General features: G+C 38.9%; 1 protein-coding gene across 1 annotated transcript in view; it reads left to right on the top strand.

Annotated features, from left to right (window-relative positions):
• galnt12 (UDP-N-acetyl-alpha-D-galactosamine:polypeptide N-acetylgalactosaminyltransferase 12) overlaps positions 1–16,006 on the top strand; it is a 75,641-nt gene that overhangs the window by 40,691 nt on the left and 18,944 nt on the right. Inside the window, exon 4 of the mRNA XM_060824780.1 lies at positions 8,049–8,234. Within this exon, the coding sequence (XP_060680763.1) occupies positions 8,049–8,234 (186 nt within the window). The remainder of the gene's footprint in view (positions 1–8,048; positions 8,235–16,006) is intronic.

The following is a 16,006-nucleotide window of genomic DNA, read 5'->3' as shown; positions in this document are numbered from 1 at the left end:
TACATTGGGTTTAGCTGGTGGACTGATTTGCAAGGATGTTGCTGGGACTGGAGGGCTTGAGTTATAGAGAGAGGTTGAATAAGCTGAGATGTTTTTCCTCTGCAGCATCGGAGGATGAGGGGTGACCTTAGAGATTTATAAAATCATGAGGGGCATGCATAGGTATAGTCTTTTTCCTGGGGCAGGGGGAAGGGGGTCCAAAACTAGACGGCATAGGTTTCAGGTGAGAGGGGAAAGATTTAAAAGGGACTTGAGGGGTAACCTTTTCACACACACACCTTTTCGTATGTATGAAATGAGCTGCCAGAGGAAGCAGTAGAGGCAAGTACAATTTCAGTATTTAAAAGGCATTTGGATGAGTACATGAATAGGACAGGCTTAGAAGAATATGGGAGTAGGTTGGATTGTGATGTCTGGTTGGCATAGAAGAGTTGGATTGAAGGGTCTGTTTCTGTGCTGGATGACTCTATGAAACCAGATTGGGTAAGCAAGCACTTTCAGATTTCCAAGTGACATGTCTACTTCCCAATGCAGTTCAGCCTCCTAAAGATTTTGATGGAGTTACTGTGATCTGTTCAGCAGCATCTGGATCAGTGGTGCTGGAAGAGCACAGCAGTTCAGGCAGCATCCAAGGAGCAGCGAAATCGACGTTTCGGGCAAAAGCCCTTCATCAAGAAAGAAGCCCTGATCCTTTCAGGCTTCTTTCTTGATGAAGGGCTTTTGCCCGAAGCGAAATCGAAGTTGCTTCTTGGATGCTGCCTGAACTGCTGTGCTCTTCCAGCACCACTGATCCAGAATCTGATTTCCAGCATCTGCAGTCATTGGTTTTACCTCTGTTCAGCAGCAACCCACCTAAAACTGTCAGGTCATAAATTTATCAAAGAAAAGAGTCAATTGAAGCACAACAACAAACTGAGAACCTGTGGTGTCAAAATTGCAGCAGGTACTTGGGAACCTCCAGGTTCCTCTGCCAGCCACCCGCCACTCACCATCTGGTTTGGAAAGAATCGTCTTTCATTCAGTTTCACTGGGTCAGAATCCTGGACAAAAGTTTTCAGGAGTATAGCGTGATGAAGAGATGGACAGATGCAAGGAGGGCATTACAGAAATTGGAAAACAGGCAAGAGCTCAGCCACAAATAGTGGAGCAAATACAATTGGGGATGTGCATGAGGTCAGAATTAGCTGAGTGCAGAGATTTTGAAGGTCTGTAAAGATGGAGGAGATTGCACTGATGAGAATGGGCAAAGCTGAAGAGATATTTGAAATCAGGGATGATTATTTTAAAGTAAAGATGTTGCTTGAATGGGAGCTTATGTAGGTGAGTGAGCACAGAGAGGTGATGGAGAGCAGGCCTTGGTGTAAGTTAAGATTTGGCAATGGAAGTTTGGCAATCCAGTACTTGAGATGGTGGCAGCTTTGTGGTGAGACATGGAAGTAGGAGTATTTGAGTTGTGTGTAATTGGGGAAGGGATCAGAGTTCTTCCTGCAATGACACACAATGGCCATTGAGGGTACTAAGGTGAAAGTTTGATCTGTAGCTACTTGATTAGTTAGGGGTAAGTGAATCTCCAGGGGTTGGTTAGGTTGAGCAGGCAGTCCAGTTGGCTATAATAATGCATTTGCTGCGATAGAATGGCATTTCTGGACAAGAGACCTGAGCTACTTCAAGTGGAGATTTGCAGCACGGTGCAGCAATACAAGTACAGCCTGTTGTTATGATGGGAGGCATGTTGGCAATACCCTTTCTAAGGGGTGTATCAACAAAATAAAGCTCCATAGTTGTGACAGAATACCAGTGGCTGTGCTCAGTTTGGCAACTCAAAGCAGAATTATGCAATTTTCCGGAGAAACACCTCACTCCTCAATTGTTTATGGGTGTGCACTGTCTGTTCCTACTGAAGTGATGATGATGTTGAATGTCTGTGCTTCCAGATCTTTAAAAGCGTAGGTTGACTTGATTGGTATGTTGCAAGCAGGTGTGCATCATAGCATAAAACAGGTAAAACTTGCCTTATTTGATTATTTATTGGATGAAATTGAGTTCATTACTGATAGGTGTCAGCAACAGTGTTATGACCTCCATCATCAGACTCTTTCTAATGCAATGAGTTAATGACTGCATTTATGAAGCCTCCTCCGTACTGGCTGAGCGACTTTGCATTTATGAACATGAAGGGATTCCACTTCCTCCACATTTAACTGGAGTTTTTTTTGCAAGTGTGTGCATGGTATCCTGGCAGTTATCATGGCACCTTCACCCCTTGTCATTTCCAAGAGTGCAGGTACCTCATGATAGATGGAGTATATAGATGGCTGACAGGTAGAGGGTTATCAGATGAAGGGATGGCTGATGACACATCAATGCAGTCTGTGTGTCGTCAATGCTGTAGAATTTGGGATATATTCTTGCATGACCATACACTATTGCTGCATCCAGATGCACCATACAGCTCTCCAAGAGGTCAGCTACTCTCAGATTATCTTATTCACTCAAGTACCGAAACTTGGTACAATACTTCTTGTATTGTAATGAAGTGTGGCAGATATTTTTGATTTACAGATTTTGGGCTTTTTAAAAATGTGCAGGTTTTGATTTAATTTATGTGAAGCTGATTGTATTTATAAAAGGCCAAATTTATTTTGAACAAAAACCTACAGACATAATTTCCAAGAAAATGTTCAATTGTATAAAGGGTTCCATTGGATTAACTGATCGAGTGTTTATGGTAAATTGAGAAAACAGTCCAGTGGCTACTTGTTTTTGTCATGCCACCTGTCAGTACACTGTACTCCGATATGGCTTCCAGACTGATGTTTGGAGCTACCTAACCTTAATATCATTCAATATCAGTTCATTGTTGGTTTTTACTTAACGGTCAGTAGAATATATTGAAAGTGGGCTTTGGCTAAGGATAAAGTTCCATATGCACCGCTTGTGTATCATAACATGTCTGAACAAGCAGGTTAGAAATATGTGTTTACTTGGATAATAAGACATTCGTTCAGCAGCTGAAAAGATCAAGGACTGCAATGATAACAAGGTCTACATGTCCTTGACTAACAGGGGCTGCTTGTCAACAAAATATTAAACAATTGAACGGAGTCCAAATCCAGCTCGTTCATCCTGCAGTGAGGTTATCTCTGACTCAATGATGCATCACTATGGCATGCTGTTTTGGCAGCACTCCTGGTCAATGTTCTTATTCTCCTCTTCGGATGATTACTGTTGATTTCCAATTCTGTCTACATCTAGGAAAGCTTCTGCCTTTGCTGGCTCCAATTATGAAGAGCTCAGCATTCTGCAATGATGCAGGACATCCTTTCTGGGCTATACTGCAAGACTTTTGGAGCCAAGTCCTTACCTTGGAAAAGCATGAGCAACATTGTATCTTCACTCTGTCAGTCTGAGGATTTTGTAAAGATGTCTTGAGCCATGTCTGTTTCCCAGTAACCATCCTTATATGGCCTTAGAACCTTGCAAGCGCTCCAATATTTACAGATCATGGCAGTTCTGAAAATATCAGGCACTGATCTCCAAACTTTGGCATCAGTAGTCACATTTAATGTATGCATTGAAAGAGTGGAAGACTTTGCTGTTGGTGAAATAGCAACATGTGTGCAGTCAATAATATTCTGCAACTGGGGGAATGTGCAGGATGGTGGAAGGTCCTACTGTCTGACTGCTTTCACTCTCCTTATCGTGGAAGAAAGATATAAATGCTATGATCTGGAGAAAATGGCCTCAGTTATATGTTGGATTCATTTATACGTTAAAAATTGAAAGATGCCACACAGAGTCTTCAGTTGCAGTGGAATTGAGGGCAGCTGTGAATTGATAGTCACCAGGTCAGGATCAGTCTTTCGAAGGTAAAGAGCCGCTCCAGCAGATGGCATAGTTTGGCGATTACCCAGGACATTGTTGTTTCACAAAGTACATGCTGATTAATAGAGTTGAAGGATATAATAACAGTCATGAAATCTTTGGTCTGTAGGCCTCATTCTCCTTCATCTCCTTTTGTGAATATTTACCTGCTACTGCTTCCTGTGGAGATTGTGCAGCAGCTACTGCTGTTCTTACTGGTGACTGAGTTGTAATTACTGTCCTATTCTGCACTGTTTTTGGAGTTGAAGCAAGACCACAAGGACCACATCCATGGCATTGACCTTGTCAAATGTGTCAGCAGGTGATCTATGAGCAACATCTGAAGGATGACGTAATTGTATTAAAGTAAGTCCTGGGTCCCCTCATCCATCACAATTAATCTTGTTATGCCTTCACAAAGTGTCATGCTTCCATAAGGCATTCTGAGGTATGTCACCTTATCCAAATGTATGTTTCACAATCATTATTTTCATAGTACTTTGTAGGAGTATAATTCTGTAGGAAATCAATCTGCAAGTTAACTATCGCCTACACAAAAAAAAAATCTAAGACCATTCCCAAGCGTCATATATGGACGTAGCAACTGAAATATTGTCCAGTGCACCAATATTTGTTAAATGGAAACTTCAGATTCTATTTTTAAGTGCTTTAGTCTTAGTCATTACAAGTCATTCACTTCCAACAATGTGTATGACGAATTATGGTCTGAAATCTGGATCGGTGCAGGCTTGAAGGGCCTGTTCTTGTGCAGTAATTTTCTTTGGTCTTTTGATTTTTTTGTTCTGTTGTGAGAATACCCATCCCCAGACTTCAGTTGTTTACTTTCTGTGAGCTACCCACTTAAAAGCCCTGGAGTATTGTTGATCAAACTGCCAGGGTTGACCACGGTGCACCCCCCAACTTCACCCTTTACAGGACCGCCCTGATTGATCACAGTTCAGCCCTTGGACCAATGTCCTACACAGCACCCTGATCAACATACATCTTATCCCCAGATTGGTTGCGCTTGACCTGCAGGGCTGACCATGGGAAACTCCCTCGACTTGACAGGATAACCCCAACTAATTATGGATTCGGACAAGCCCCTTAGCAGACTATGATGGTACCCTCTGACTGATTGGTCCCTCTTCACCCCACTGAGGATTACTCCTCTTTGACTTTTATATGTTGCCATTTTGAATTAAATGAAAGCCTCAGGCACAGTCATTCCACAATGCACTCTCCAGAGCAATACTTCCACCATTCTGAATCTGCTTGCCAACCAATCAGCATCTTCCTTCCATGCTGTATAAATTGTTGTTCCTTTCGAAGTTTGGCATTATGCATCTGTCCTAATGATTGCAAGACAGAGTTTTGGCAGCATGGTTTTTTTTTTGCAAGACTCAAGTGCTGCATTACCAACGTCTCATTTTTTTTAAACGTTATCTAAAATTTTTTGCAGTTCTCCTTAGTCTTGATTATTCCTATCAAGTTGCTGTTCTCTGCAAATTTCAAAATTGTGATTTTGATCATAAAATCTAAATCATTAAAATAAATATTAAACACCAATAGTCCTGTTCGGATCCTTGTGGGGTTCCAAATCCAATCTTCTGCCATTCTGTATAACTATTATTTGTCATCCTAATTTCTGTTTTGTGTTCGTGTATGTTCTGTTCCTATTTAATTTAATGTTTATTTGATAATTGGATTGTTCATCTTTGCCTTCCTGGTTTTTTGACATTTATCCTTTCCTGCTGTGCTTCCTGTTCTGTCTTAGTTCACACCTCTTTTTTAATGTTTCAGTTTCCTATATTCTGTCCATGTGTTTGATTAATTGTTAGTTTGTTCCCATTTTTTAATTCAGTAAATTTTTGTGGCATTTGGTGAACATAATTTAAAATTCTTCCTATTGCTGTCCTTTGTTATTGTTACTTAATATTATCATTCTGTTTCTCTAAGTTCTATTTTCAGGCCTCTTCCAGCTTTCCTTCACTCTAAACTGTTATGTTCTTCTCTATCTTTAACTATAATAATATTATGGTTTGCATTGCCTGGATGGTCCCCTATTTTTAATTCTGTCATCTGTTTTAGTTCATTGCCCATTGCTAAATCCAGGAGCTAATCCTTTCATTTTGGACTTCTTCCAAATTGGGTTATAGCAGTCTTGTACACTTGTAGGAATTTTATTTTCTTAACTATATATCTCCTCTGACTATTTAGTGCTTGTGAAAATTCCCAGTGATAATAATTCAATGTTTTTGCTGTCTGAATTTGTTCACGCATCTCTTCCATTTGTCCCGCTTCCAAAATTAGGTGGCTTGTCAACTAATCTCATGAGTATCATAATTAATTTTCACCATTTAACATTATTTACATGGATCCTTTTCCTGTTTTTCTGATAGCTTTGTCACTTTTATTTTTACTGCCATTAAGTCATTGCAAATAATTATACTTCTCGACATCCTCATCCTCCCTTTCTATTTGTTATAAAAGTGTTAAACTCTTTGATATACAATTCCCATTCTGGTTTTTCCACAGCTGTACCTCTTGTTACAAAATTGAAAGAGTGTAGGCTTACTTTTAAGATAGAAAGTGTTTTCAGAATTTTAAAGAAAATTTCAAGTATAGCCACAGCTGCCAGAGTACGGAACAGCTTGGAGATGGGCTGTTCCAAAATATATACACGTAGCAAATGGCTGTTAAATGGATACATGAGTTTTGGTTACTATTTTGACAACAAGTCAAATTTAACCAACTAATTTAAATTATTTAGGAGAAAGTGAGGACTGGAGATCAAAGCTGAAAGTGTGTTGCTGGAAAAGCGCAGCAGGTCAGGCAGCATCCAAGGAACAGGAGAATCGACGTTTCGGGCATGGGCCCTTCTTCAGGAGAAGGGCTCATGCCCGAAACGTCGTTTCTCCTGCTCCTTGGATGTTGCCTGACCTGCTGCGCTTTTTCAGCAACACATTTTCAGCTCTAATTTAAATTATGCCCCAGATACTAAAACCTAATTGAGTTTGAATTTATTGTATTAACAACATTGCACCAATAAGAGGGAACGATGTGTGGGGTGGGGGGGTATAAAACATGCGGACATGTTGGAAACCGGTCAGAGCAACTGCAGTAGAGCCGAAGAGCAAATGCCATCTGTGGAAATAAACATCTTGCTAGAAATTTCAGCAGGCACGATCTATCAAAAGGTACCTTTTCCTCGAAAAGCAGTAAGAAGTAGAAAGGTGACCCAGGGAGAAGACAGCAGAATCGGAAGACCAGAGGAAGACAGTGTAAGAGGCTGTATGGACATATTAATAGAATTGTGTTCAGCTAAGGATTAGTGGTTAGTTAGGGGAAAGAGTGTTCAGTTTGTTAATAGTTTTGGTTAGTGTTTCCTGTTAGAATTACATAAATAAATTGTCATTTTTTGTTCATACAGTGGAAATCGGCGATCTTCTTCCTTTTACACTTTTGTAACACATTACTAGGCAAGGCAAGCTTTTCTAGTTGTATGGTTTTAATTAGCAGCGGGGTTTATCGTCCGCATTGTAATACACTAATCTCTAATGTGACTGATTTGTTGCAATGCATTCACATTTGGATCCTCATTTTGTTATACACGGTATTGCTGGTTGTGGTTACATTCTAACTTTTCCTCCTTATCCATAAATGCACAATGAATAGCCACTTGCACGAAAAACTATTATGCAAACTTTCATTAATTAAAGGTATACTACAAGATTACTGCAGTAGTTGAGTACTGAGAACTCTATGGTTAGGTAAGGACTGTCATTCAGTATACTGTTGCTTATTTTATGACTTTGTAGAAAACATTTTACTTTGGTGTAACAACTTCATGAATCCTGAGTGGTTATATAATGAAAGCTTTGAGTATTCAATCCATGAAATTATGCTTGAAGCATTTTGCTGCATCTTGAATTGCTGAGTTTATTTCCAATTCACAAATGGACACTATTCACCCAATGTTGGCTATAAGATGGTGTTTGAAGGTATTGCAGTAATTTTTTTCATAATAACGCACAACTGCTTTTAAATGAGAAATGTAGGAATAGATAATACATTATTTGGCAACATTTTCAGCTCAAGACAAGAATCTTTTACAATTATTGGAAATATGCAGAACATTTCGGTGATTTGTGTTAATGCTTCATTTGTTTTTTTTTTGACAGAATCAATGAAGAAGAAACAGCTGTGGTATGTCCTGTAATTGATGTCATTGACTGGAATACCTTTGAGTTCCTCGGACACTCTGGAGAGCCACAGATTGGTGGGTTTGACTGGAGGCTGGTCTTTACTTGGCATGTAATTCCCGAGCATGAACGGAAACGAAGGCGATCCCCAATTGATGTTATTAAGTGAGTTGCAGATCCTGATTAATGGGATTAGATATTGGATGATTCCAATAATTCCAAAAGCAGAAAGAACATGTCCAGGCAGTACACTTGTTTTGAATTAAACCAAAGCATAAGAGATGATAGTGATGGATGATTCAGGGTTGACCTGCCAACCGTTCAGCACCCTTTTCCCATGCAGAGTAAATTATTCTTCCTCATAGAAATTTAGCATTCTTGCATCTGCCCTGATAAATGAGCTTCACCAGCAATTTACTTTTCATCAATATTGAAGCATTGTATGAACAAGCGACTCATCTAATATTATAACAACTGTTACAGCAGTATACTGAACTTAAGTGTGTGTCATAACTTGTCAGCTAATGTTTAGGGTCGTGATGCTGGGTATATTGATAGTGACATGGTAGAAAGCTGGTAGATTTCTGGAGACTGTAAAAGGCACAAATGCAATGTGAGCTATTAGGTAGCATGACATTACCCAACTACTTGAAACTAATGAGAGCAGATATATTTCTAGACTTATCTTCATGGTTGCAGAGATGGCAACTTCCCTTAAATTTGCTTTGAATATTTACAGGATAAGCCTATAGCCTGCTGTTATCTGTTCCATCCTTCAATAGCACCTATTTTTTGGATGATCAATTTTATTTGAATTGCTGTGCATAAGAGAACAAAGCTGTAGACTATCCGCGAATGTTTTACATCCAAGTAATAGAGTAGTTAAAGCCACGATGTTGTTGATCTTATGATGCATTTATGTTTTCTTGTAGAGCTGAGGTTTAGGGTGCTGGTAGGTGCAACTTTAAAGATTTGTGTTCCTGATGTAAATTGGTAAATTTATCTCAATCATTGCTTGCAATGCTGTTTAACCCTGATTGTGGAGAGGATTGAAAACTCCATAGATCACCAATGTTGCAGAAGTTGACTAACTTGCTGAATATCAATCTTAGCGAGACCAATGTGTCGTCATTCATTTAGTCTGTGCTGGAGGTTCCTTTCCTTTTGTTTGAGCTGGAATCATTTGTTTAATATATTAACGCGATGTTTAAACTCAGATTAAAATTGGTTGAAGTGTCAGTGTTCTTTAATATTAAGTAAATTGGAGTATATTGAGAGCCTTGCAGTGTTAGCTGGAACACCATGTATTTTCAATATGCTATAAATTTATTTCAAGGCTTAACACAAGTACATCTTTAAAATAGCATTTCACTGTTTACAAAGATGAAAGTAACTATAATCTGGTCTATTTTAATGTCTGGATCCAATTTTCAAATCTGCATTTCTTTGAAGCTATCCCACGGTGAATTACATTGACAGTGTAAGTACCTCTTGTTACTGAATTTGATAGTTTTTGGTTGGGGGTGCCTACAAACTTGTATTTTTTTGGGAGACAGTTGGTGGTCACTGGTGACATTTCCATTTTGAGACATGTTCTAATACTTCCACTCTTTTAATTTACTTAGTCTCTACAGTAGAAAAACTGAGATATAACAACTCAATTCAATGTTTAATAAAAGGTCAAGAATTGATATGTGAATTAATTATGCATCTTTGCATATGTTTCAGTAAGATCAGCTCAATATTATCTTTGTTTAGAATTTTGACATGGTGTTTTTCACATTATAAATCAAGTTAAAAATTACAGTGAATATCTGAATTTTATGCTACAATGTGTCAAAATAATTGTGCCAATTCATGGAGACAATCATAGACAACTGATTGGGAAAAAGTTGTATATTCTGTGGGATATTGTATAAATTTTTTAAAATCTGCCCCTTCTGTCACCCTTGTAGTTCTGACCTTTTTGTATCTGTATTAGTCAGAATTGACTTTCTAGGGATTAAAATAGTAAGATGGTTTTTGTTTACTTTTTAATTTCAAACAACAAAGCACTCACTGTTGGTATACCTGGTTCCTGTATTTTGTCATTTATTAGTTACTGACTTTTCTTCAGAATGCCTTTAGAAAGGAAATATGGTGGAAAACTGTCTATTATAAGTAAAATTAATATCCCTCTGCCCTAATAGATAAAGCTATTTCTGCATTGTGTTCACTAAGCAATTGGCAAATGTTATAACTTAGTAAAATAGTTGAATGGTTCAGAGATTTTATATTGCAGGAGTAAACCTCAAATGGTTATGTTTTCAGAAACAAATTGTGGTACTACAATTCCTTTTTTTTTTCTCTTAAAACTGGTACTTTGAAATCATATTACTTCACTTTAATATATGCAGTTTCTTTATGCAGCCAAAAGATACCTCACTTCAACTTTGCTTTTGTCTTCAGTCCTTTCCCAATCTGAATATTTGATATTTGATCACACTACCATCTGTGATCCCATGTAGAACTCCCATAACCACCCCAACAGCCTTCAGGAAACTTGAACTTCTTTTTCACAGCAAACACCTTCCTCCTCTCTGGGACTGTTGGTTCTGTGTAAAAATGCACATTTATCTAAAATTTAAATAATGCTCTTTCAACTGTGCAGTCTTCTGCAGCATGTATGTCACATATCTCAGCAGAATGAGTTTGTGTGATGAATTTTCTGTGCTTGCTTGCTTTCTATTCTTTTGATGTGAATATCCTTTAGGGAAGGAAGTTACTATCCACATGTGACTCAAGAACAATGGCAGTGTGGTTAACTCTTAATTTCCATCTGAAATGACATGACATAAGGCACTCAGGTATACAGAATCATACAGAAAAACCAAAGGATAAAACTGGGTGGAATAGGTTTGCAGTGGTTTGGGTACCAGAAATTACAGTCTCAAACCCAGTGCTGTCAACACTGCAAAGTCTGTTTTTGACATCTGGGGCCTGTATCAAAATAATAAGAGCAGTCCTATAGACTAATTAAGAAACAGCCTAAACTTCTCCGAAGGGTCTGATTTTTTTTTTTGGAATATCATGTTCAAGGCTCCATCCCTTGGTATGTCCTATTCCATCAGCAGGGCAGATGCAGTAGGATGGGCAGTGCCTGGTTCAGATCAAGAGGAAGTTCTCCTGCAAGTCATCAATGTTGACATCTGATGCAGCAAAATCTCAAGATATCAAGTTAAACAGCGGCAAGGAAGATTCCTTGTGACTCCCATCCATCAGCCGATGAATCTGTACTGCTTCATGTTGACCATAGCTTGGAAGCGGTGCTTTGGGCAGTGCAGGCACAGAATATTTTCTGGGTTGTGAAATTCCACTGTTGACCGAACTTGCTACATTCTGGAGAATGTAATTGCCAGTCTGTGCCTGTGTGAGATGGAACCAAGGAGGACCAAAGACCCAGGTCCTTACCAGTCTACCTGTTGCATATACATCTGTCCATGACCGTATAAATAGAAGTGACCACTAAACAGTCCATGTGAAGACAATCCCATCTTCATTCTGTTTGTTCCCTCCACCATATTGTGTGGGATAGAGTGAGAATAGATGAAGACACTCACAACTGGGCATCTGTGAGGCACTGTGCACCATATGCAGCAGAATAATTCTATTTGACCAGAATCTTTAACCTTATGACTCAGAATATCCCTCACTCTACCTTAATGATCAAACCAGGAAATCCACTTTAGTTCAATGCACCCAGAATGCAGATTGAATTCCCAAGAGCTGCACCAGGCATTTCTCCAAATGAGATGTCATTCTGGTGAAGTTAAACCTTGGACTATTTTCATGCTAAACCATGAAAGCAGCACATAACCGATCCCACAACTAACTGATAAGATTGAATCTCTGCAGTCCTGACGCATCTGGTCAGGATTGTTGGTGACCAATTAAACTATTAATAGGAAGTGGAGGAAGCTTCATTCCCAATGACTGGGAAGCCCAATGCATCAGTTCAAAATATATAATGGTGCTACCCTCCATTAATTTACTTAACTCTCAAAACGATCCACAAAACTGCATCCTGAAGCCTTTATTCAGTCTTCAGAATGCTTTTTAAGCAAAAAGAATTGTGTGTTTTGTAGTGTGATGTGCGAGTATACAGATTCACTGCCTGGCAGCATGTAATGATCACTAGATTATCTGTGCCAGACTTAAGTGCATTTGATTTGATTTACCACACTTGATGGCAAGAAATGGTTGAAGGCTGGATACAGTAGCTCTTGGTAACAATTTGCTAATAATACTGAAGACTTGTGCTCTAGAACTAGCTGCATCTCTAACTCAGCTGTTCCACTACAGCTACACACTGGCATCCACCTGGTAATGTGAAAATTGTCCAGCTATGTCCTATTCACAAAGAGCAGGGCAAGTCCAATCTGATCAATATTTTTCTTGATATCTAATGGCATTCCCATTGCTGAGTGAGTTGCAACCATTTTGCTGGAGACTACCATTGACCAGAAATTGAACTTGACTAGCCTTGTAAATATTACGTCTGCAAGACCAAGTCAGAGGGTCAGAGTTCTGCAGTGAGTTATTCATTACTTCACTCCCCATGCCTACGCGTCATTGATGAAGCACAACTTGGAAGTGTCATGGAATGTTCTCCAATTGTGCTGTGTGAGTGCGGCTCCAAAAACTTAGGGAGCTTTTTTCAGTAGTTTAGAAGCAGACTTCTGTACTTTTCTCTTCATAGGTTTTGGAATACTGATGGGGTAATTATGCAGTCCACCCACTGGTTTCTAGCAGGAATAGTTCCATTGTGAAATAAAATGAACTACAAAGATGGTGCTAAGTTAAGTGTAGTTGTAAGCAGTTCTAGAATTTTGTCATTGTTATGAGATGCAGGATTTTACTTCCCTTTTAAGATTGTAATGAGTTAGCTAGAATAAACTTTCATATTCACTTGTATCAGTGGTCCCAGACTGTTGAGCTTTGGGAACAGCACAGTATTATTGGATCCAGTCCACAACTAACATTGACACATTTCAACAGTTATCACTGGATTGCAGTCAATACTGAGATCAGAGCTTTGCTTTCCCTTCTCCACCTAGCTCCAAGGTGTAGAAACCACTTGTGCAAAGAGGGTTGTTTTGCCTGAGGTCAGCAAACTCGACACAGACCAAAGATGGAAGCTAAACCTTCAGTATCACAGTGGAAATGTTAAGCTCCATTACCATTTCAGAGTACAATTTATTATCCCCACTACCCCAAACTTGTGATATGCCAGTTCTTAAATTAGAACAAATTTCAATTTTGTGTAAATTTAAACGGCAGCCTGCTGTGTGTGACACCATCCATGGAGGGACTTGTGAAATCTTTTTCCTAACAACATTTAAAAATACTTGAGCTTGTCAACCAATTCAGTCGGAGTTAAATATGACATTTATTTGCCACATTTAACAACTAAACTTTACTGTGGGAGATACATGCTGAATTTCTTTGAGCATGTTCATCTCCCCTAAAATATACCTCAAAGGAAAAGAAATCTACAAAGCCCCAGGATAATAGTTCAGACACGTCCTTTGAGTTGTCGATCAAACTGCAAGTCATAACGTGAAAACATTGTCATCAGTTGAGCAAAGCCAACAAATGAGGCTGTGTTAAGTGTTTAAATAATCATTCTAACGGCTCTGGAAAAATTGTTTTACCTTCTGGTTATGCAGGGTAGATCTCCTGGTGTATTCTTCACATTGGGTTCTCTCCATGATCTGTGCTTTTCCACTGAGCTATTTCATTAATGGCTTTGGTAGTGGCAGCTTCTTGTATAAATATAAATTTATTGTTTAAAAAACTATATGTTTGTAATGTGTTCATTTTTCGTACTGTATTATACATAGGTACCATAAAAACAAGCCATTCAACTTAACCAGTTCATGTTGCTTTTAGTATTCCACTCTAGCTGCCTCCTAGTTTTCCTCACCTGACTCTATCAGCACAGTGTTCTATTTTCTTCTGTCTCCTATATTTAGCTAGCTTTACTTCAGTGCATCTATAACCCATAGTCTTAACTGGTCTTTGTGCTTGGTGAGTTTGAATTTCTTGCCACTGCAGGTAGATGAAGTTTATTCTGAAATTTGTAACAAATTCTGTGTTTATTAGCTTAGATTGCGCCTTCCAGTTTTATTCTTGCCCAAAAATGAAAACACCATTTGAGGCTACTCCATCAAAATTTTTCATTAATTTTGAAGGTGTCCGTTAGGTCAGTCCTTAGCCTCCATTTCTCAGGTGAGAAGAGAAACATCATGTTCATTCTTTTCTGATGGGTATGATGCCATGGTTCAGTTACCATTTTTGTTCAATCGTTTTTGTACTCACTCCTGTAACCCAAGGTATTTTACATAAGATGGTAGCTAATATTTTCACAGTGCTGTAAGTAAGATCTAACAAAGGATTGATGCAATTTTAGCATAACTTTATTCTATCCTTCTAGCAATCAATCTCATGCTTGGTTTGAGCATAAGAGGAGGCATTCAGCCTTTCAAGCCTGCTCTGTTTGACCGAGGCTAATCATCTGTCTCAAAGCTTTTTTCTACGCTATGCCAATATTCATTGATGTCTTTAGTCTCCAGAAATCTTTTGTTTTAAGCATGCTCATTGATTGATTTAGCTTCCACTGTGTGCTGGAGCAGAGCATTCTAACAATTTATCACCCTCTGAGTGAGGAACTTCCTTCTCATTTCAGTTTAAATGGCTTAGCCCTTGTTCTGAGATTGTCTGGTCTGATTTTATTCATATTAGTCAGGGAAGCATCCTCATCTCACATCTTGAGAGTTTAAGTTTCAATGTGATAATCTCTCATTCTTCAGAACTCTATGAAATGTAGACCTGGTCTCAAATCACTGCTCATAAAACAATCCCACCATTCTCGGGATTAATCTCATGATCTTCACTGCTCGTCTTCTATGCTGAGTATATTCCCCCTTAAATAAGGGGAACAAAACTGTACACAATACCTCAGTTGAGGCTTTACTAATGCTCTGTACAATTGAGCAAGACATCTTTACTCCTGTACTTGGGGCAGCATTGTGGATAAGTGGTTAAGACTTCTTAGCGCCAGGGAGCCAGGTTCGATTCCACCCTCGGGCGACTGTGTGGAGTTTGCATGTTTTCCCTGTGCAAACCCACGTCTACGTGGGTTTCCTCCAGGTGTCCGGTTTCTTCCCAAAGTTCAAAGATGTGCAGGTTTGGTGAATTGGCCGTGCTAAGTTGCCCATAGGCTAGGTGCATTAGTTGGGGTAAATGTAGAATAATAGGGGTAGGGGAATGGGTCTGGGTGGGTTACTGTTTGGAGGGTTGGTGTGAACCTTTTGGGCCAAATGGCCTGTTTCCACACTAGGGATTCTATGATTTTTATGGTTTACTCAAATCCCCCAGTGATGAAGTCTGGCATACCATTTGCCATCTTAATTGTTTGTTGCCTTGAAAGCCAACCTGAAGTGATTTATGAACAAGGATACCCAGTTCCTTTTATATACTTGCATTTACCACCGTGTTCCCATTTTAGAAATATCCTGCCTTTGTTTTTCTACCAAAGTTAATAACTTCTCACTTATTCACATTATATTCCATGTGTTATTCTCGAGCCCATTCATTTAGTCTAAGTCCTTTTCAAACCTTCTTGGAACCCCCTTACAACTTTTGTTCCACCTAATTTGATGTTGGTTCTGAGATCCAAATCATTTACTGTTGACAAATTAGGAATAATTGTGGACCCAGCATTGACTTTTGTGGTACATCATGAGCAGCAGTCTGTCATCTGAAGAATGATCTATTTATTTCTACCTTTTGCTTTCCATCTATTAACCTGATTCTCAATGTATGTGCTCTAATTTATTTATTAATCTTCTGGTTTTATCTCAAGGCTTCTGAAGTTCTAAATGCATCACATCCAC

This window comes from Hemiscyllium ocellatum, chromosome 5 (assembly GCF_020745735.1).
Source record: "Hemiscyllium ocellatum isolate sHemOce1 chromosome 5, sHemOce1.pat.X.cur, whole genome shotgun sequence".
Lineage (NCBI taxonomy): Eukaryota > Metazoa > Chordata > Chondrichthyes > Orectolobiformes > Hemiscylliidae > Hemiscyllium > Hemiscyllium ocellatum.
The sequence above is the reverse complement of the archived record's forward strand: the minus strand, read 5'-3'. Positions and strand labels throughout refer to the sequence as shown.